The sequence below is a fragment of the Daldinia decipiens genome (genome assembly GCF_022478715.1).
Source record: "Daldinia decipiens strain CBS 113046 unplaced genomic scaffold F4813scaffold_36, whole genome shotgun sequence".
NCBI classification, from domain to species: Eukaryota; Fungi; Ascomycota; class Sordariomycetes; order Xylariales; family Hypoxylaceae; genus Daldinia; species Daldinia decipiens.
This window is the reverse complement of record NW_026054579.1, coordinates 23,938-44,323: the sequence shown is the minus strand read 5'-3', so window position 1 is coordinate 44,323 and position 20,386 is coordinate 23,938. Positions and strand designations below refer to the sequence as shown.

General features: G+C 46.9%; 8 protein-coding genes across 8 annotated transcripts; 3 read left to right on the top strand and 5 right to left on the bottom strand.

The window, feature by feature from the left end:
- The first annotated feature begins 156 nt into the window (after positions 1-156).
- F4813DRAFT_202790 (YebC-like protein) lies at positions 157-1,460 on the top strand. Its single transcript, XM_049239570.1, has 4 exons — positions 157-448; positions 509-571; positions 629-1,172; positions 1,250-1,460. The coding sequence occupies exons 1-4, from the start codon at positions 229-231 to the stop codon at positions 1,317-1,319; spliced, it is 897 nt and encodes a 298-aa protein (XP_049096478.1). The 5' UTR covers positions 157-228; the 3' UTR covers positions 1,320-1,460.
- On the bottom strand, positions 1,387-2,189 carry F4813DRAFT_202793 (uncharacterized protein). The gene is made up of 2 exons (XM_049239571.1): positions 1,926-2,189; positions 1,387-1,843 (listed from the first exon to the last, which is right to left on the bottom strand). The coding sequence occupies exons 1-2, from the start codon at positions 1,953-1,955 to the stop codon at positions 1,601-1,603; spliced, it is 273 nt and encodes a 90-aa protein (XP_049096477.1). The 5' UTR covers positions 1,956-2,189; the 3' UTR covers positions 1,387-1,600.
- A 323-nt stretch (positions 2,190-2,512) lies between these two features.
- On the bottom strand, positions 2,513-4,901 carry F4813DRAFT_370153 (glycosyltransferase family 22 protein). The gene is made up of 4 exons (XM_049244494.1): positions 4,245-4,901; positions 3,763-4,148; positions 3,573-3,703; positions 2,513-3,491 (listed from the first exon to the last, which is right to left on the bottom strand). The coding sequence occupies exons 1-4, from the start codon at positions 4,351-4,353 to the stop codon at positions 2,552-2,554; spliced, it is 1,566 nt and encodes a 521-aa protein (XP_049096476.1). The 5' UTR covers positions 4,354-4,901; the 3' UTR covers positions 2,513-2,551.
- A 364-nt stretch (positions 4,902-5,265) lies between these two features.
- On the bottom strand, positions 5,266-8,544 carry F4813DRAFT_370145 (alkaline phosphatase-like protein). The gene is made up of 7 exons (XM_049244493.1): positions 8,106-8,544; positions 8,000-8,044; positions 7,154-7,944; positions 6,875-7,104; positions 6,540-6,814; positions 6,029-6,489; positions 5,266-5,975 (listed from the first exon to the last, which is right to left on the bottom strand). The coding sequence occupies exons 1-7, from the start codon at positions 8,315-8,317 to the stop codon at positions 5,401-5,403; spliced, it is 2,589 nt and encodes an 862-aa protein (XP_049096475.1). The 5' UTR covers positions 8,318-8,544; the 3' UTR covers positions 5,266-5,400.
- Positions 8,545-8,788: 244 nt separating this feature from the next.
- F4813DRAFT_370142 (uncharacterized protein) lies at positions 8,789-10,306 on the top strand. Its single transcript, XM_049244492.1, has one exon. The coding sequence runs from the start codon at positions 8,944-8,946 to the stop codon at positions 10,138-10,140; it is 1,197 nt and encodes a 398-aa protein (XP_049096474.1). The 5' UTR covers positions 8,789-8,943; the 3' UTR covers positions 10,141-10,306.
- F4813DRAFT_370139 (RNA-binding domain-containing protein) lies at positions 10,305-12,789 on the bottom strand. Its single transcript, XM_049244491.1, has one exon. It carries the CDS (start codon positions 12,640-12,642, stop codon positions 10,405-10,407), a length of 2,238 nt encoding a protein of 745 aa, XP_049096473.1. The 5' UTR covers positions 12,643-12,789; the 3' UTR covers positions 10,305-10,404.
- A 245-nt stretch (positions 12,790-13,034) lies between these two features.
- F4813DRAFT_202688 (condensin subunit Cnd3) lies at positions 13,035-16,863 on the top strand. Its single transcript, XM_049239568.1, has 2 exons — positions 13,035-16,007; positions 16,059-16,863. The coding sequence occupies exons 1-2, from the start codon at positions 13,328-13,330 to the stop codon at positions 16,481-16,483; spliced, it is 3,105 nt and encodes a 1,034-aa protein (XP_049096472.1). The 5' UTR covers positions 13,035-13,327; the 3' UTR covers positions 16,484-16,863.
- Positions 16,864-16,955: 92 nt separating this feature from the next.
- On the bottom strand, positions 16,956-19,581 carry F4813DRAFT_370136 (rhomboid-domain-containing protein). Its single transcript, XM_049244490.1, has 2 exons — positions 17,624-19,581; positions 16,956-17,568 (listed from the first exon to the last, which is right to left on the bottom strand). Exons 1-2 carry the CDS (start codon positions 19,145-19,147, stop codon positions 17,449-17,451), a joined length of 1,644 nt encoding a protein of 547 aa, XP_049096471.1. The 5' UTR covers positions 19,148-19,581; the 3' UTR covers positions 16,956-17,448.
- Positions 19,582-20,386: the final 805 nt, after the last annotated feature.

Sequence of the window (20,386 nt, the reverse complement as noted above, 5' to 3'; positions counted from 1 at the left end):
TCGGCAGGAACGAGTCCAATAGCCAATCATGGGTGATAGCAATATTGGGTTTGTATGGATTATCTGCCAATTACATAGCTTCAATCGCTTAAGAAAATAACCTTTAAACTTTTCTCGATTAGGTTTAGCCCCTTCAAGAGTAAAACTACTTCAATACTTCAATATCTACTTCGACATCCCGAGTGCATTTATATGAGGTAGACATACCTAGGTTAGCTCTCTTTCAAAATGTCCACCCACCTATTCTTATTCCCCGGTCGAAGTCTTGCGCTGAGGTCGATTACCTCCGCTATATGCGCCCAACGTTGCCGATCCTTCGCCTCGAGCGCGGTGCTTAACAGCGGTCACAATCGCTGGTCCAAAATCAAGCACGAAAAAGGCGCCGCCGATGCGAAGAAAAATGCCCTGCGAAGCGGCTTTGCGAAGAATTTGACCCTCTGGTCACAACGTTCGTATCCCACATGATGGTCGTCAGTTCCGGTCTAAGAGCTGATGGAGTGCAGGATAGTGTATGGGCCAGATCCGAGTCTCAATGGGCGACTAGCTACTGTGATCACAGCCGCAAAGAAAGGTATTTGGTCTACGAGAGCAATGCGAAAACAGATTCTAATAAGCATCACAACCATAGCCGGCATGCCGAAAGCCAGCATAGACATAGCTATAGCACGAGGTCAAGGCAAATCGTCGTCCGGGGCAGGACTTGAAATCATGACGCTCGAAGTCATGATACCGCCAGCCGTAGCTATGGTTATCGACATCGCGACAGACAACAAGCAGCGCGCATTGCAGGACCTTAGGAGCATAGTTAAAAAATACAATGGTACCGTAACGCCGACCGCATTCCTATTTGCTAGGTTTGGTCGCGTCGTTTTAAAGCGCGACAAAGACGACGACGAAGAGGACTTCGACGAGGTGCTAATGGAGGCGGTCGAGGCCGGCGCTGAGGAAGTCGACCAGGATAAGAACGGCAACGCGGTCATCCTTACGCAGCCGAATGCTACACACCAAATAGCGCAGAAGCTAAGCGATATACTGTCTACCGAGATCTTAAGCTGTGAAATCATATGGTTCCCAATAGGGGACAAAGTGAAGCTTGACGACAAGGAGGCGGCAACGAACATAAGCGCCTTCCTAACGGCGCTACAAGAATATCCAGACGTGCAAGGAGTCTAGTAAGCCTACCCCGTCAACACCTCACTACCAGACACCCCTCAACAAGATAATTGGTATTAACCCTAGAAATCTACAGTGCGAATGCCGAACAAGGGGAAATATCCAAAGCTCTTTGGGGGACGATAGAAGAGAACCTCGACACATAATCTGTAATATTCATACAATGTGTAGATATGTATGCCTAATGTAGACTATTGTACGTGTTGTATCGTGCAGCAGTCTTCATTTAATTGCCGTCTTTACGAGGAGTGGAGAGACTAGCCTTGTCGCCTAGTGCTCGAGTCAAGTCCAAAGTCCAAAATATGTAATGGTCGCGTAATCATGTTCCAGTCCCAGTTTCCTTCCGTTCCCCTAAACGCCGCCGAAGCCAATGCACCTATTTCCTTTCATTGCCCATGTCAAAGCCCCGGGGTCTTGTCTAACACGGCTACTCCTGCTCCTCACTCTCAGGCTGCCGCGCCTGCCGCGCCTCGTTCTCGAGCCTCTTGTCCCTAAGATACAGCCGTCGTGCGCGTAATCGCTGCAGCTCAGCGTGGATCTCGTCTCGGTCCATGGGCACCTTGTTCGCCTGCTCGGCCTTGGGCCAAAAGTCGGGGACGGCAAAACGCTCGTCGAGGTTCGTGCCGAAATAGTACATGATGCCGATTGGGAACATGACGTACATGCCGAACTATATATGATGGTGGTAAGTATGCGTGCGACTTGACAAAAAACATGGCGAGGAGGGGTAGTTAGTTGGGTTGGGAGCTCACCTTGAAAACTTCTAGGTTTAGGCCGCCCATTGCGAATAGCTTCAGTTGAATTGAAGGAGCTTCGGCTCTTGTCAATGAGGTATAGACATAAAATCGAGGTGATCACATGTGGAATAGAGCCTATGTTGTGTAAGAGGTCTGGGTTACTATGTCGTAGTCGCACTTGGGAAGCTTCCAATTAAAGCTTTCGAATTTCGATATACTAAGGCGCCTTGGCTTTGATTGGCTTAATTCATACCCGCATTAGAGCCGGGTAGCTGCATCGGGATATCCATTTTCCTTGTGCTACCTGCAGCCGCCTAGAGGGTACATATGGTACGTACTGAAGGTACCTCTTACACCTGAAAACAACGCTGTCTAGCAAATGGATGTTATGCTACATTATATATATAGAATAAGATACCATAAATCCTATAACAAATCCCATTAGTAATGCGAAGCCAGTATGTCAGAGCTATAAGTATAAGATAGGAGTAACTGGAATGAGGAGGTTAGATATCGAACGAGGCGCCCTAGATTTCTCAGGTCCATAACATGAATTAGTCACATACAAGCATTGGATTTCAGGTGTAGATACGCGAAAGATATCACGATAGAAATGTTATATTGTATTTTTAAATTTCTCGTTACCGCAGTGGAGGACCGCAGCTTTTAGTAACCCTCCAAGCTGCCAAACCTCGTCTACCAACTACCCTTTGCAGTGTAGGCAAGAACCCGTCTTCCGCCCAGTCTAAATCATCCAAGTTTAAATGCTTGCTATGCCGCCAAACCTCCCGAAACCGTAGCCCGTCTAAACCCTTGTTGTCTAAATATGGATCGAGCCACGTCGATGAGAGCGGCGCAATCAAGTATGTGCCGTTTGGCTCTTTGAGATACTCAAGGTTCCTCCGATCGGCTGGCGTGTCACAGGTCGCTATCTGCGTCAACTCCTCAAATAATAGGGGTCCCCCCATCCCTGCTACGTCCCTAGTCTGCAGAACCTCGTTCTTACCGTTTAGAAGCCATATCGGCGGCATATAGGTTTTCCACCATATCGCTTGTGTTGCGTCTGGTTGTTCGCTCAAGAACACTTGAGCTGGTACGATACCACCCTGATGGTATACCCCCATAAGAAGGCCAAGGACCACATTGAAGCCAACCCAGGCAGCAATCCACATATTTCGATGCGTGGACTTCTTTGGGAGCTGTAAGGACGAGAGCAAAAGGGGTACCGTTGGCAGCAAGAATCGTGCTTCCTGGTGTTGAAAGATGGATAGAACTAACACCCCTGATATCGCCGAATATAGCCTGAGCGAAAGATGTGGTTTTACGAATAAAAGAGCCACAGCAGGCCCTATAAGCACTGGGATGTTAATTAAGAGATGTTGGTACCAAGGGTGCAATCCGTGTTCCGCTAAATTCGAGGGCGAGAGGTTGTATTGCAGGTTATTTAAGGGCGTAATAACAGGATTACGGTAGAGATCTAACCACGTAATAGAGTGCGGAGTGTAGAAAGCTGTATCAAGAGAGATAGCAATTAAAACTGTAAAGAGCCCTGATGCTGCCGTGATGACAAGGGATAAAGGTCTTCAAAGTAGGTTAGCTACGCGGCCTAGCAAATCAACGCCCAGAGGGCATGAGGGACGGTCTAAGAATAATGAGACCTACCTATGTATAAAATGGGGTATCAATCGAAGTCCAGGAATAATCAAGAATGCAGGAAAAGTTATCCTATTAAAAACACCAAAGACGGCTACAACGCCAAGCACCGTCGACGCCGCCAGGGCGGAGGTTTGCGCCTGTTTAAGAGTTAGTTTATAAACCCGGACACGACTAGAAGCTTACAAGCACAACTTACCGAAGCCTCAAGAATGCGCTCAACGAGCACTAGACACCACATAACGACAAGGGTCTCGATCGAGTTAGAGAAAGTATGTGTTTGAAAAGTCCAGGTCACGTAGGACGATCCTACCACCAATAAGGCGGTGTTGCGATGTCGTGGTGACTGAACTAACTCATGAATAGCCCAATCCTCCAGGACGAAGCTAATAACAAACATCAACACTCGCAACGTCCAGAATACCGTGATCGGTGGTATTTCGCCTTCGTTCCCGATACCCTCCCATAACCACTTCAGTAGAAGCATGGGTAATCCGTAAACCGGCCACAGCGGGAAAACGCTACGTATGGGATGATCGCTTGTAAATTCCCAAGTAAGTCGGACGGGGTAGCTGAAGATTTGACCTACATTGCACGCCGATTTGTTAGTTTATAATCGTTGCAAACGGTTGCGAATAGAGCTAATTTTAAACCCCCAGCAAAATGTGTCTTTGCGCTTACCTGCTATAACTTCAGGACCTTGGAAATTTTCATCTGGATGCAGATAGCTCGGCGAAAAAGCGAGCCATAGTCGTACCAGAACCAGTAACATATAGGTACGCCTCCACATGATTCTACCCGGAGGTGCGCATCTACGAGGGTTGTGTGTGGGGTATAGCTGAACGGGAAAACTGTAAGTCGTTGTAATATTGCGGTAGCTGTCGCGTCACGTCGAACGGTCGTATATACAATTACTGTCGCTGTCGCTGTCGCGTTATCGCAGTTATCGCAGTTATCGCAGTTATCGGGTACGTGGGCGCGATTGATTTTTTTTTTTATGAAGTATAGGATCACCTAGGATTTAGCATCGCGGCAGGAAGCGAACAAGGTATTATATAGGTAGGAGACAATGCCTATGTATCGAAGGAAGCGACAAAGGGTAAAGGAGTGTGGGCTAAATTTATCTGTTCTTATCAATAAAAAATATCAAAGGAGAGGAAAGAAGAAAAAAAATCTAAAACGAAATAGGGCAAAGGCCCAATATAGTAACAACAATAAATTGCAAGCTTTCGAGATAGATGTATGTACACACTATGGTAAGAATAGTAAGGATGAGAGGTAAAATGACACGGGTCACGAAATAAGATCACGGAACACAAGCTGACATGTTACCATTCCCCGGCATTTTGGGTCAATTTTGGGTAATCCGTATGCATCCCCGTTCGATCGTTAAGTACATATCTGCATAATCTTACAAACCTCCCACAGGATTCTTACCGTAAACGGCTAGGCATATACCGTTTGGAAATAGTCTAGAATGCCGTGCATGGATCGATTGCGAAAAAGGAACTGTCAAATCTAAAGGTTATTAACTGGGTCAATTCCTACGGATCCGTACCTACCTATGTACATACATAGGTACATATGTACTTTGCCATGTACGTACCTCCCCTAAAAGAACAATGCATTACCTACCTACATATGTAATGTATGCAAACCACCTAATTTACTACGCACGATATATTGATTAATACGGAATATGTGGTGTGATATTCGAAATGTTCATTTAGAATAGGTACCTATGTACATAGGTAGTCTCGTTCAGCTTAATGCCGAACCATAAAAGATCTAACTCTAAATTTCGACGATCTATACTCTAACGTATAGACGTTGTATGTCATCTGCAACCGAGCCAATATAAAAGACCTCCAAATGCTACGTTAATAACGAGATGCTGTCCCAGACTCCACGCCATGCTGTATAAATACTTTGGTGAGAATACAGTCCATATGAATAAATGCGTCCTCAAGGTCGTGCAAGCTACCATCACAAACACAAGAGCGACTGTCACAAACAACGTCAAAATTGCAATGTGCTGCTGATATACGCGATCATGGCCAGGTTTCGCTGATTCCCTGCTTTGAAGGAGTAGCAAGTTCGATGCCGAGGTCCACCATATCGGGGCAGCCCAATTGCTGAGGAATGTTAAGACTCCTACGGCAAAGATATTAAATCCGCTGACGCCATTGTACGCGTTAGACAAATCCACGCCGGAGATCGCGTTGGAACCTCCCATCGTGAAGAAGGAAGCAAATTGTAGTAGCAGTGATGATATCGTAACGTCTACAACCCCCAGATGGAGCCCGTCCAGGTACAGGTAAATGGCTCGAAATAGTAAGAAGAGGGGTATGTTGGTTACTCGAGATTGTGTTAACGCAAAAAGCATATACAAATGATGCAGGGTTCGCATTGCTGCGTGGAAGTCAGCCGGCATTATTTCTCACTTATTTATAAAGAAAACTCACCATCCCCTTTAGATTGCTTAGTCCCCTGCACAAAAGTGCTGTACAAAGGACATATCGAAGTAAGTCCAAGACCGAGGAATACCGCCCGTGCTCGGTTCACAAGGGTCGGACCGTCAAATAAGTCCACAAGCGTCTTCGCGAATCCAACAATTAGCTCAGGGGCGTCTTCGTTAGTAAAAGCAAGCTTGAAAGATATTGCTGATGTCGCTAGTCCCACAACTATGGAACCTGATATGGCAGTTGGGATCCTCCGAAGCCCGTTAAATAAATCTAAAGAGACCATCGCATACGTCGTGAGAGTAAGAGACCAGAGCAGTGGCGGATTTGACGCCATAAAACTGGTCACGATGTCGGGCTCGCCGGCAAACTTTTGCCCAGTCTGATTCCACCCTCGAGTCAACCGAATAGCGCCAAGTGCAATGAAGCCCATGATGAAAGACTTATACGTCGCTCTTGGACTCCTACTTATATGTCAGTTCGGTAATATTGAAGTCAGATAGATGCTACTTACGACCTAATCGCGAGATAGAATAACCACGCAGAAGTAGCCCAGTACCAAAAGTGTTGCTCTTCCTCAACATAACTACTAGCAAACATCATTATACCATATAGCACCGTGATGAGTACAAATGGTGCTAAGTTATAAGCTGCTACAGAAGATGAAGTTACTACGGTGTATACCGCCGTGACGGAGGCCACTACCGCTACCACTTCACCGTATATGAGCATTGACATATCATAGTTGCTCGCCATGCCGCTCATTAAAGTCTGCGCCCTTGATAACCACTGGGGGTTGTTAATACATCATGCTCAGTTGCGAAAATAGTAATGGGTTAAATCTCGCACCTTTGACACATCCATTATCTGGTCCTCGCCTGGGTTTCCCCTGCTTGAGGCAGTTTCGGTTATTTTGCTAATTTGCTGCCATTCACAGGCCAATTCTTCGGCCCCAGAGCCAGGGCGAACACAATCCAGGTTGGGGTTTCTACCAACCGGTGACGAACCACTAAAGCTTGCGGTGACAATATCGAGAATCTGCCTTGCGTTACGCACAAGAATCTGAAGCCTATCTCGTTCTTAAACTAGTTAGCACGGCATCTGTCGATTACGAAGAGGGCTACTTGCTCTCTAGCCAAAAAGGTAGAAAGTCTACCATAAATGAGCCTAGATTATTTTTGGGTATCGGAAAGCCGAGCAAAGCGGCAAGAGTAGGGGCTAGATCGGACTGCTCTACGACATTGTAATACTGGAAATCCTCGACAAAATCTGCTGGCACTTTGACGGGTTTTGCGATGGACTTCAGTTTAGGTGATACAAACACGAGGGCAGCTGAAGTTTCTCCAGGAGAAGAAGCTCCATGGTTACCAGCATCATTCATGCCATGGTCACCACAGAAAACAAGAAGAGTCGAATGAAGATGCGGCTGTGTCTCTATTGCCTCGTATATTAGGCGAATAATTCCGTCCATCTCCTGCTGCTTTGGAATCATATTTGGGCCCCGAGGGCCAGTTTTATGGCCAATATGGTCGAGGCCGAGGTAATGGAGAACCATTGTATTCCAGTCATCGTTGCGCAACTCGTCGGGGACGTGCCTCGTCACGTTGTTGTCGACTTCGGTAAAATCGGAGACGAAGAAGCTCGAGGTGCCATCCGCTCGATCGAACACACCGGGGAATAATTTCAACCACGTATCATCGCCATACATAACTAGCTTCCCTGATTTCTTTGCCTTCATCTGAGCGAGCCAGGTGTCCTGGGCAGCGAGCGTCGAAGACGTGTCGGCTTCGTCGAAACTCAAGATCGCATCGAGGAAGGAAGGCGTGGAACCAGTAGTAATCGCTTTTATGCGAGGCATCGTGATAGTCGGCGACGTAGCACGAGCGGTGTAGGGAATAGCATGTCCATTTTGAATAAGCCTGGAAGTTCGTGTCAGCAATACAGGCCGGCGAATTATGCCTCGATCCCTCTAACCCTTGGGTAAACTCGAAACCGGAGCCATTTAGATATACGAAGTCGCTGCGCCGGTCAGTTAGACAAGCGCACGGTGACGAGTGATAGTTGCGCCAAGTGAACGAACCTGCGCAAAGCATCGACAACCATGAATATTAGACGATCAAACGGCGCTTCGGGTGGCGAGCCATAATCGAGGGATTGGTACTCGGCTAGTCCAGGTAAGAATGGTTTGTAGGGGAAAAAACCAACGGCAAAGAGGAGGATTGCCACAGGTATTAGAAGATTGGCTGCGACGAGAAGTACAGTCGAGACCGAGAAGACATTATGGCGGTACATGACCAATTGTAACGCATAGATCAGCTTTTCCGACCGATTACAGCTGTATTTATAAATGCAAGCTAGAGGTCAATTTCGCCTATGCTCCATTGTCTATCATGAAGTGAGGCTTCGATTGGAATAGTAACTAAGTTAGAACAGATTGATTTCGAGACTCATTGATTTCGAGATGTTGAAAGCTGAAATTAGAGCTGATAGATCCACTCTTAACGTTGCACCAGGTAATGTACATCCATGTGCAAGCACGAAGGGACAGGTGTATCTTCTTGCCCTGTACCTAATAATAAGGTCAGGTAGGTACTGTGGGGCGCTGTATGCATCTACTGAAGTGTTCTTTCAATGCAGCTAGGCCTGCTACACATAGGTCATGTACCGATATACATAGCTGCCCAAGTACTGCAGGGATCCACACACCCCACATCCCGATCAGATTGTTTATGCACATGTCAAGACCCACTCTCTCGTTGATATCATCCCACTTCTGGAGCTTTCTAAGACAAGTTCGACGTCGCCACAAGCTCAAACAAGATATTTTCTTCAATATAATCATGTATGTATTGATCACAGCCCGTGAAATGCTCCATTTATGTCCTAATGTTTAAGCAATTCAAGAGCTAAGTGTCATTATGACTATCAACGACCCGCCTGATAATATTTTTATCCGCTTCAAGAATCACATCGACAACAATATCTACCGAGGTTTTCAGACCATTCTCACATTGCCAGTACATACGGAAAACCGTGAGCAAGAAATGGACAACAGTCCAACTAACAGACACGATACTGTTACCCAGCAAAGAAAGTCGGTGGTTCCTCCGTCAAATTCAAGTACACCAAGTCCAGATGATGATATGAGAGACGCCGAAGTAAAAGACGTCTACCATTGGGCCATTTCATCTCCATATTCCCCTCTAAATCTCCAATCCTTACGGCAGCCTCGTCCGGCCGATGCGCCTCGGGATTACCCCGATTGCTTCACCTTCCGGGACGCATTCGAGGATCTCTTAGCGGTGAATTCTGGAAAACCTCTATCTGACCTACGCAGACTTGTATTCTTCAAACACTTTGAGCATGTGCGGTACTTTCCCTGGGGAATGTCCGTTGAAAACTGGGTTGCCGGCGTTGGATATCGCGGCCTTTGGGGCACTTATTTCCCCCTCTCCCGATCGGCTAAGCATGATTTGTCCTGCGGCATAATCTCGCCTTGGAGGAGTCTACAGATAGGAGAAACGACGTTCCATCAATCACCGGTATCAACGTGGCCCAGCATGATCTTCCCGCCTTGGGAACATCACCGGTCGTGGCGATATGGCGATCCTATCGGATCCGAAGAAAAGCAAGCTGAGCGTGAAGTTGAAACGACGTACCCCCAAGAAGCAGACACAGAATATGACTTATACCAGGCTATGCGCTCCGAGCCTACTACGGATAATAAAGTAGTAGAAACAAATGCCCCTCAAGGACTAAGTAGTCAACCGAGATCGAGCCAGGCTACTAATTCCCAGGATTCTAATGACGGGACTGTGACCCAGACAACTGAAACACCAGATGGCGGTAAGATTGTAAAGACCATCGAACAGCACGGCTCACAATTCGGGAAGAGAGTCAATACTACCACAAAACAATTTAACGCTGCCGGCGAGCTTGTCTCTAAAAGCCAAACAAGCAGCTGGTCATGGTCTTATCAGTCTCCGGGCCCATCTTCAAAAACCTTTGACTACGAGGGGTCATCTTCAGATGACGAGAATACAGATTGGCCCGATGACAAGGAGGAAAGGCCTACTAGAAAGGATCATAAATCTAATGGTTGGTTTTGGAAATAGCTTCAACTTTGAACATACTCTCCCTCTTTATATCATCTATAATGAGAAGCCATGAGCATTACCTCTTGCTTTCAAGCATATGTCATGTATATACCCACGCAGCTCGTTTAAACACGCTAATAATACGTAATCGCAAGTGAGCAGAAATAAATTACCATTGAAAACACATGTTAGAAGCTTATTATGGCTCGAAAATCATGCTTTTGTTTAGTCATATAATTATAACTCAAGTTTCTAGGCATAGCTAACAGCTACATAGTACACTTAATGACGTGCCTGAGCCTTCTTCTTCCTCGTCATCCGTTTCCTCGCGATAATCTTCTGTTGTAGAGCATCCTTCTCCGAGACTTCCTCGCCTGCCTTGGCGCCAGAATTATCACCTGCCGCTTCAACCTTTTTCTGCCCCCTCCATTTCCCATTTGACACAGAAAAGTCCTTGCCTTTTGGTGGATACCTTGATCCATTCGCATTCGCATTCGCATTTCTATCTTCGCTTTGACCATCAGGGCGCTGGTTGCTTCGGAATGTCCGTTGTCTTTCTTGGTTGTCCTTCCTCCTTGCTACTACCTGGGCGTTTTCAATAGCAAACTCGACAATCAACCGCTGCGTTTTCCCAGTCGGGGTCTTCAATGCGTGCCCGTTCAGCCACCGTAAGCCCATGAGTGCCCATCGATGCGAGGAGTATTCGATGAAGCCATAGCCTCGACTTTTACTGGCACCATCCACTTCAGGCACCTTTGATCCTTCTTTGTTCTCGAATACTATCTTCGCCTGCTTGACAATACCCTTACCCTTCTCTTTCCGCCGGCGTTCGGCCTCCTTATCTTCCCCTCCGCCTCGGGCATTCTCCTCCTTAGAAAGCGGCTCTCTTCGACCTTCCTTGACATCCTTAGCGAAACCAACAACAGCTTCACGAGCTAAAGCCTTAAGCTTCTTTGAATCCAAATCGCGGGGGATATTGCGAATCGCTAAACGAGTAAGACTTAGATGGAGACTTGGGTTGCTTTCAATAAGCTTTTTGCGTTGGGCAGCGCTATCTTCGCGAATCTTGACCTCCGTAGGAGCGAGCGTCGCATATAGGGGCGAGTCTGTCATGAGAGCACCTTCAGATAATAAGTATAGTCGGCGCCTGTCCTTTTCCTTGCCAAGCCGAACGGCAATACCCTTCTCTGCGAGATTACTCGCTTCGTCTTTGCTTACAGCCTGTGACACTTGAAGAATTCGACTGTCCATAGTGTACTTGCCCTGCTCATCCGCTAGTTCGTTCTGCAGGATCGACTTTTTATTGGGTATCGTAGATTGCTGAGCGCGTGGTGCACTCTTGAGACATGCCTTCGAATCATTTTCGCTGACAAAACAGACGAAACCTGTGCCGGCCGGCCGATCAGTCGCTCGATCAACTACGATACGAGCGTACCTGACGCGTCCAAATTGCTCGAAGTGGGATTTCAGTTCTGCGTCTGTAGCTGTAAAGGGTAGATTGCGAATGAAAACAGTCGACTTATTATCTGTCATAAAGGGTTTCTTAGGGGTAGGCTCGCTTCTTAATGTAGCACCACCTTCATTATCAGCGTCTTCAGATTTGTCATCGTCTGGGTTATCATCGCTGTCTTCATCCTCCAGATTTTCCATATGGTTTTTCATGAAATTTTTTATATCCTCATCTTCTTCGTCATATTCGTCATCTTTCTCGCTTTGGTCTTCGCCTGACTTAGCGCCATCATCTTCCAATGCTTCGTCCTGGTTCGTAGGCTTAGCATTTTTACTCATGCTGTCATCTTTATCTGGCTGTTGTTGCTGTTGCTCCCACGTCTGCTTATCAACAGCCCAGTCGACAGCTAGAGTCCTGCCGTCGATGGTCTTCCCATTAATGGCTTCTATAGCCTTTTCCGCATTCTTCCGACCACGCATGGTGATGAAACCAAACCCCGAGAGTTTTCCTTTGGCATTTGGAAGGTCGGCATATTTTACTTTTCCAAACCCCTGGAATAATGCCGCGAGTTGATCTGACTTCTTGATGCTCCAGGGCAAATTTCGTACGATCAACTTGGGTGCTTTACGAGCCTCAGCCAGGGTTGCTTGCCTCTCGGCCTTCTTAGTAGCGGCATCTACCGACTCGGTACCTGGTTGACGGTGTCGGGGTTCTGCAATTTCTAATACTAGTGGACGGCCGTCTAGCTTCTGTTTGTGGAGTTTTTCTTTAGCCTCTTTAGCATCGTCGGCGTCAGTGAAAGTAACGAAACCATAACCGCGCGAAGCTTTGGTCTGGGGGTCAAGAATGACAGTAGCATGCTTTATGGGAAAATGTTGAGAGAAGAATTCGGTCAAGGTCTCGGCGGTAGCTGTAGGCGGAAGTGATCGCACAAAGAGAGATCTGCTCTGCTCAACTCGAGCTTTCTTGGTAGGCGGCTCGACAGTGGAATCGACATCTTTCGAAGGCGCATCTGAGTTTGAGTCTGTTCCAGACGCTCTGGATCTTTTAAGATCGCTGCTACTACCCATTTTCACTTCCACATACGACTTCTGTTACAATTGACACTGGTGAGATAACGATGGCGCATATGAACGTAGCTTGGAGGGAATAAAAATTATAGTCTGGGAAGAGGAAAAAAGTCCGATAAGTAAAATTATCGATAAGGATAGTATTAGCGTAGAAGTGGATGTGCACATCTAGAGAAGTACCTAAACGTACGCTAAATGAGTTCGGTACCTTTTAAAAGATAATTACGGAGCATATTAAGTGCGTTGAACCGTAAGACCGTGTAATACGGCGCGGGGTAGAAAACGGAAATGCTTTGGCAGTTGTCCTAGCAGCCGTTTCGGTTTATTGATTTACTTACCAAATATAGGAAAGTCGCGCCAACACAAAAAACATTACCTTACCCTAATATTAATGTAGATGTCCCCCATTCATTAAATGTCCATACATAGCGGGGGATGCCAACGATATCGCGATACCTTTTGCGCGTCTACTTTTGCCCTTATTATTTTACTTAAGGCCAATAAATAGATTTGTTATGTTCTCAATTCCTATAGACACTTCGCTGTCCACCCCTTTCCGACTCGAAATCAAATCTACTATATATACCTACCCTTGGGCGCATATATTTACCGCCTAAAGCATATGTTCCGAGGGGTCAATAGCAACAGCTAAACTAATATATGTAACGGAACTATCATATTCAGCATGCCAGCTCGGTCATCCGCCAGGTCCACGCGGACTACTGGCGCCGTATCCAGCAAGGCGTCCCGACGAGTATCATCGTCAAGTATCGATATTCCCGAAGAAACGCCCGACAGCCAGTTGCGAACCCAAATATGTGCAATATTCCGTGACGCGCAGAAGACAACCGCCGCTCATAGAAAATTGGTTATCAATCTCCGTAAGATCCACGAGGCTTGCTGTTATGAGCCCACGCGCCCCGATAAGACTTCTACAACCGAATTTGACGAGACCGATTTCAATACCGAGTTTACACGATGCGTCCTCAGAGTTATGCCCGTAAAAAAGAGTGAGGGTGTTGGCGAGAAAATCATCCGCTTTATTGGCCTATTCCTACGTCACGCGAATGACAAGGACAACGAACTACTAGGGGAGGAAGATGTCGATGCTAGCACCATGCCCGAAACCCCGAGTACTCGGCTCACTACTCAAGTTATGGAGATCATCCTGCCCTTACTTACCTCCAAGGACAAGTTCGTCAGATATAGATCAACCCAGATGATCTCTCACGTTATCAACTCCTTAGATGCCATCGATGACGACCTGTTCCAGAAGTTACGTCACGGCCTCCTTAAGAGGATTCGCGATAAGGAGGCTATGGTCCGCTCGCAAGCCGTACTTGGCCTCGGTAGGTTGGCTGGAAATCAGGTTGAGGGTATGGTCAACTCGGATGATAGTGATGATGACGCCGAAACTGGTCTGCTTGAGAAGCTCCTCGAAGTTCTGCAGAATGATCCCAGCGCTGAGGTGAGACGCTCTCTTCTCGTCAACCTACCTATTCTACCAAACACTCTCCCGTACCTCTTAGAAAGGGCAAGAGACCAGGATCCTGCTACTCGTCGCGCGGTCTACTCTAGGTTGTTGCCCGCACTGGGCGACTTTCGGCATCTCTCCCTCTCGATGCGAGAGAAGCTGCTTCGCTGGGGATTACGGGATAGAGATGATAATGTTCGAAAGGCTGCCGCAAGATTATTCCGCGAACGCTGGATTGAGGATTGCGCAGGTAGCAATCAACCTGAAGATGGCGAGCAACCAGCTACGACAGCTCCTCCAACTATAGAAGGACTTCGTGAGTTACTTGAGCGTATAGATATCGTCAATTCTGGCGTCGAGAATGGTGTCGCACTCGAGGCCATGAAAGGCTTCTGGGAAGGAAGACCAGATTATCGAGAGGCTATGGAATTCGACCACAGTTTCTGGAAGCGGCTCAGTGCCGAGACCAGCTTTATAGTACGAACTTTTAACGACTTTTGCCGAACAGAAGGGAATGGAAAATATGAATTCCTAGTTGAGGAGAAATTACCTGTGGTTACTGATTTAGCCTTCTTTCTTAAAGAGTATAGAGACGTCCTCATTGATGCTATAAAGAGAGTCAACAATCGGGATGACGTAGAGGGAGATGAAGAGGAATATACAGCCGATCGGGAGTTCATTGTGGAGCAATTGCTACATATTATCCTCACCCTCGACTACTCGGATGAAGCTGGGCGACGCGAGATGTTCGCCCTACTACGTCAAACCCTATCCATACCGGAACTGCCCGATGAGATTACCAAGCTGACCATCGAGGTGCTGCGGGACATATGTGCACCTGATGCAGCTGGTGAGAAGGAGTTCTGTAGTGTCGTACTCGAAGCTGTTGCAGATGTTCACGATACCATTGTTGACGAATCCGTGGTTGGAGATGGCGAGGAGAGTTTCCACTCGGCTAGGTCCGAAGTTAGTGGCGACAGTACTCCTACCAAGAAAGGGAAGCAACGCGCAGATGCTAGTCCAAACGAAGAGGAAGAAGGAAAGAAGGCGATCAAGGAGATCATGATCAACTTGAAATGCTTGCACATCGTTCAATGCATGCTCTCAAACGTCGAAGGAACCTTGCAACAGAACGACCACCTTGTATCGATGCTTAACAATCTAGTTGTTCCTGCCGTTCGTAGTCACGAAGCGCCCGTTCGAGAACGTGGATTAGTCTGCTTGGGACTCTGCTCACTCCTTGATCGACCACTTGCCGAAGAGAATCTAACCCTTTTCATGCATTTCTTTAGCAAGGGCCACTCAGCACTTCAGATTACCGCGCTACAGATCTTGACCGATATTCTAAATGTCCATGGAGCACAGCTTCTCACGGCAAACCCAACATTATTGAAAGTATACGTTCGGGCCCTCCGATCTGGCTCTAAAAATCCAGGGGTACAAGGCGCGGCTACCCTCGCAGTCTCGAAGCTATTACTTGGCCGTGTAGTCACAGATCACGATACGTCAGCAGAGCTTCTCAAGATACTAATAGTAGCTTATTTCGACCCTTCAACCGCAGGGAATCAGAGTGTCAGGCAAGCCCTCAACTATTTCCTACCTGTATTTTGTTATTCGAGGGCCGAGAACCAGGAGCTTATGGGAGCTGTGGCTCTCGATGCGCTGCATGCTCTATACAATGTCAGGGAGGGCCTCGATGACGATGACATTGATGTCGATGACGAAATGGCCAGCCTAAATACTATCGGCGCTTGTCTGGTTGACTGGACAGACCCTCGAAAGTGCTACGCCCCTGGTATTCCTATGGATGCTGACAAGAAGAATGTGAACGGAGATGTCCATCTGAGCTTAGCAAGGGATATTCTCGACAAGTTGAATAGTAATCTGAGCAGTAAGTTTCCGTTACCTTGTGATACCGCTATTTATACTAACAACAACACAGAGGAAGAGAAGAAGGCCATCGCATCTTTGCTAGGAAAGCTATATATCTCCCCAGCCTCCTCGGAGGATAAGATTCGTGCCTTGTATGAAGACATTTCGACAGCTGTCGAAGAGAACCTCGTATCGGATGCCACGAGTAAGAATGCTATCTACAAAATCCACGTGAGCTTGGGCAAGATCGTGAACCAACTTAACGAGCAAGACAAGATGTCCAGGCGAAGCGCCAGTAGGAGCGTGTCTCTTGCTCCTGATGAGAAGGCCATCGCAGAAGATGCTACTGTCATCCGGGTGTCGAGAATTAAGGAGGAGGACGAAGAAGAAGAAAAGGATGATGTAGAAGAAGAGGAGGCTGATATTTCTGGTACGGCTGGCCGAAGTGAAGCTGATTCTCTGGTGGAAGACCTTTTGACGGACGGAGAGACATGATAGTTATGACTTGGATACGTAGGTGTTATGTCTCATATTAACGTGTAAACGAATGAATACCCCGTTTTAATTGAAACACTCACCCGATCTATCGTATTACACGTTGTATCAACCCTAGCGTTGCCGATTGAGCTCATGGATAGCCCATAGACCGGGTTGCTAGATGGGCCCAGGGACCTCATTACATTACTATACGGACCAGCTCACTACGACCATACTCGCCAGTTAGCTAATTGAATATGAAAACGCATAGGGGGGTATATTTGTGTCTCGGAATTGAGTTTACAGCAACGAGTTTGAAAACTTAAGAGATAGTAGGGGTAAAATAGAAACTAAATCAAAGCAAAATCGCGTAGTGGCAAGGGATCTGCAATATGTGAAATGGGTTGTAAATCGCTAGGTTAGCCTGTTCCCAAAACCGATATATTTGAAGTCGTTTCAATAGATGGTCTCACATTTAGAACAGGCGGTCTGGATAGTATAAGATATATCACTTCTTATTCGGCCTACAAATGTGCTTTAGTTAGACTACCTCTAGCAATTATCTAAGATTGGTCCCAATAAGAGTAAATTTATTTCTCACGCCACGAAAGGTCTACTGGGTTGAGCAAAGTATCACAACAACACACCAGCCGTAAGTTTTGGTGCACAAAACTACGACAGCCATTGATTAGCAACCCAGCAGGTAACACCCGTGGTCTTGTTGTATATAATAAATATTCGTCGAGTTCATACCGCGCCAGTATATTCAACTATAGCGATGCCGCCAGATATCAGAGCCCCGAATGTCCGATGCCCACCATCCAACGTGGCCTTCATGGCCCCGCTTCCAATCCCCAGGCTGTCCACCATTGTTGGATTTTATACATCCTCACGCATTACTAGGCCTGTCTTCGGGTATCATGAGCCTACCGGCCGCCCACCATTATGCGATGACTATCACTTAGATTGAGAAGGAACGTGTTTCATGAGTAGAAGTTAGCAACCTGTTCAAGCAGAGCCAAATCGACACCCCGCCGCGAAGATTTAGACGGTTCTGATGTCGTGATAGTGATATTTCCGATATCACACCAGTGGTTAACGGGCTGTGGAGACGTTAGCAGGATCGCTAGATGAAAGGGGAATAAGGGGTAAACTAACCAGGCAGCTAAGATACTTGCACCAACTGCAGTTGTTCTGATTGGAATAGAAGTTCTTGAGCAACACGATGAAAACAACGATAACAAGTATGAGAAATCCAGCACGAACGAGCCACCACACCCACCAGAGGGGCTTCCGACCCTTGAAGAAGCCTACAGGGTTTCTGTAGAACGAAGGGAAGGCGACGCTAGTGATACCACCGCCGCCTACGGTGGAATACGAAGGTCCTCCAAAGTGATCCTCGCCGATCTTACGGCGGAGGGCATTTGGCGAATGGAGGACGCTAATTCCCAGGCATAACCCGACAATAAACCCGCCGATATGAGAGAAGTTGTCCAGACCGGGGAGCAGGCCGAGGGCGAAGGATATGAGGATCTCGATGATGATAAATATCAGCTCCCTGCCGGGGTTACGCCTCTCACTCCACGAGTATAGAAGATCAAGCAAGGTCAGAGCGATAATTCCGAACAAAGACCCCGATGCCCCGGTAGATGAGATTCCCGGAGCGGCATAGTTGCCTCCCATAACAAAGCCAAAGATGCCGGCACTCATATAAACGAGGAAAAATCGGGTGGATCCGATGGCCCTTTCGATCTCCTTTCCCATGGTAAGCTGCAGCAGTAAATTAAAGCCAATGTGGATTATACCCGCATGCATAAAGATGGGGATTATGAAGCGGAACCACTGGTTAGGTGCCGGGTCCTGATTCAAACCGTTGACGGGGTCCCACTCAGGATTTGGAACTCCGTCAAACCCGCAGAGTTCCGAAAGAGAACACTTATTCGAGTCGTCGTTAGGGTCATTCGAGGTGGTGTTGGGGCAAGGCCACCCAAACCCCTGTTGCGTGACGCCGGCCGGTGGACTATAATTTTGTACTCCATTGACGTTCTTCATACAGGGGACGAACCTCGAACCCATGTTGATAAGAACCTGTTGCGAAGGACCTATCATGGGGTTAAAGGAAGGCTGAATCTGAATCGGGCTACCTGTGAGCTGAGCGGCCTTGACGAGCTCGGCAATGAACACGGCGATTTGAATGATGGAGAATAGATAAACCATGATGGGTATTCTCCTCTTCTCCGACCCAAGCATGCCTAATTCACCAAACCGGATGCGACCACGCTTGGGTAGGCCTCGACGACTACCCGCCTCTTGATCTGGGGCGTCGTAGACATGGTCAGTCGAATCGGCCGCATAACCTGGTGACTTGTTACTCTGATTGCGCATGGGGATATCGTCGGTTCCTACGGGCGACACATCACCCGGTCCGGAGCCATGATATCTTGTGTCGTAAGCGAAGGTCTGTTGGCTGTCGTTTAAGGAATCGGAATTCTGGTGGGATTGTGAGTTAGTCGGGTAGACATGGTCATCAAAGACGGTCTCGAAGGGAGATACGGTAGAAGCACCCGGACGTTCTTGATTATGCGTATGCGAGGTGTAAGAAGGTGGGGTTGTAGATGCCAAAGATGGCTCGTATTGATTATAATGTCGTGACGAATCGTTGTAGTAGTCGTTGGCCGCCATGGTCGCTCTTCTATGGGGGTTGCTTTGCAAAATAGAAAATACGTGGCCAGCACTAATTTTGCACAAATTGTTTTTGTTTTGATTTTTGATTTCCCAGTTCTAGGCCCGGTTGAGACCCGAAAACAACCAGGCTGCGCAGATAGACGAGTTAGAATAATATGTCTCGAGGTGAGCCGACGTAAAATCGGATGGATGGCTCGGCGGTTGCTAGTCGCTCGAATGAATAAGAACAACAACCAATTAGCGTAATGAACGTTGCTTAATATAGATTTCCGCCTTGGTTGATTTGATGATGATACCTCTCTGTTAAAATAAAGAAACGAAAAACAAGAATAAACGAAACGGGGAATGAAAAAGGTGTTGCTTCTTTTTGGGGATTTGTTTGGCAAAGCCTTCGTATTTGTTTAAATTATTATGTAATGAGGCAGGACACACACAGCAAAAAACCTAACATTGGTACCTCACTAGGCGCGATGAATTGTACCTATTGCATATAATGTACTGATACAGGGTGAAGTAGGAAATAGGTTGTATATTTCGCGGGGTTACCAAAATATATTTGTACAGTACTTAGCCCTCTACAAAGATTGTGTGTCACTGGGTAGTGTTGTAGGAACTACAGCCCATGTACTAACAAGAGGCTGTGCTAAAGTTCAGCGGACTAAGGTACCCGTGGTACGTACATTCCAGGGACTCTTCAAGGATTCTTGACTGGGCTTGTGCTTCTTTACTATTCTAATTATGGAACCCCCAATGCCACGCAGCTTACGCACGTACGCCTTCATTGATGATATATTCATCTGAATGGCCGAACGAATAAGGCTGAATAATACTGTATGGGCTAACAGTTCTTGTTAAGCCACACACCGTATTGGCATTCTCAACTTCTGAGCCTCTACAAAATGTAGGCAGCTAGGTACGTATTCATATACACGTTTAGGCAATAACTGCAAAGCTCCAGGTTGTTAGGTAGTGTATATCCAGGTCCGGTTCAAATCATTCTACAACGTCCTTATGTTCCCTAAATTAGCTTCATAGAATTCCATGTCAACTTACAGTAGAATTTAGAGAATGCAAATCAACTAGCTCTGAATATAGAGGGAAACGCTATTAGCTCTGTCATTGCTTAAAGTGTCCCCAGCTATATTACATACCATATGATGTTTCCTAGTAACTCCTATATCTGCCAAGCCCGAGATTGGCTGGTAGATTCCTCACGAGTAAGGTGCTTAATGAAAA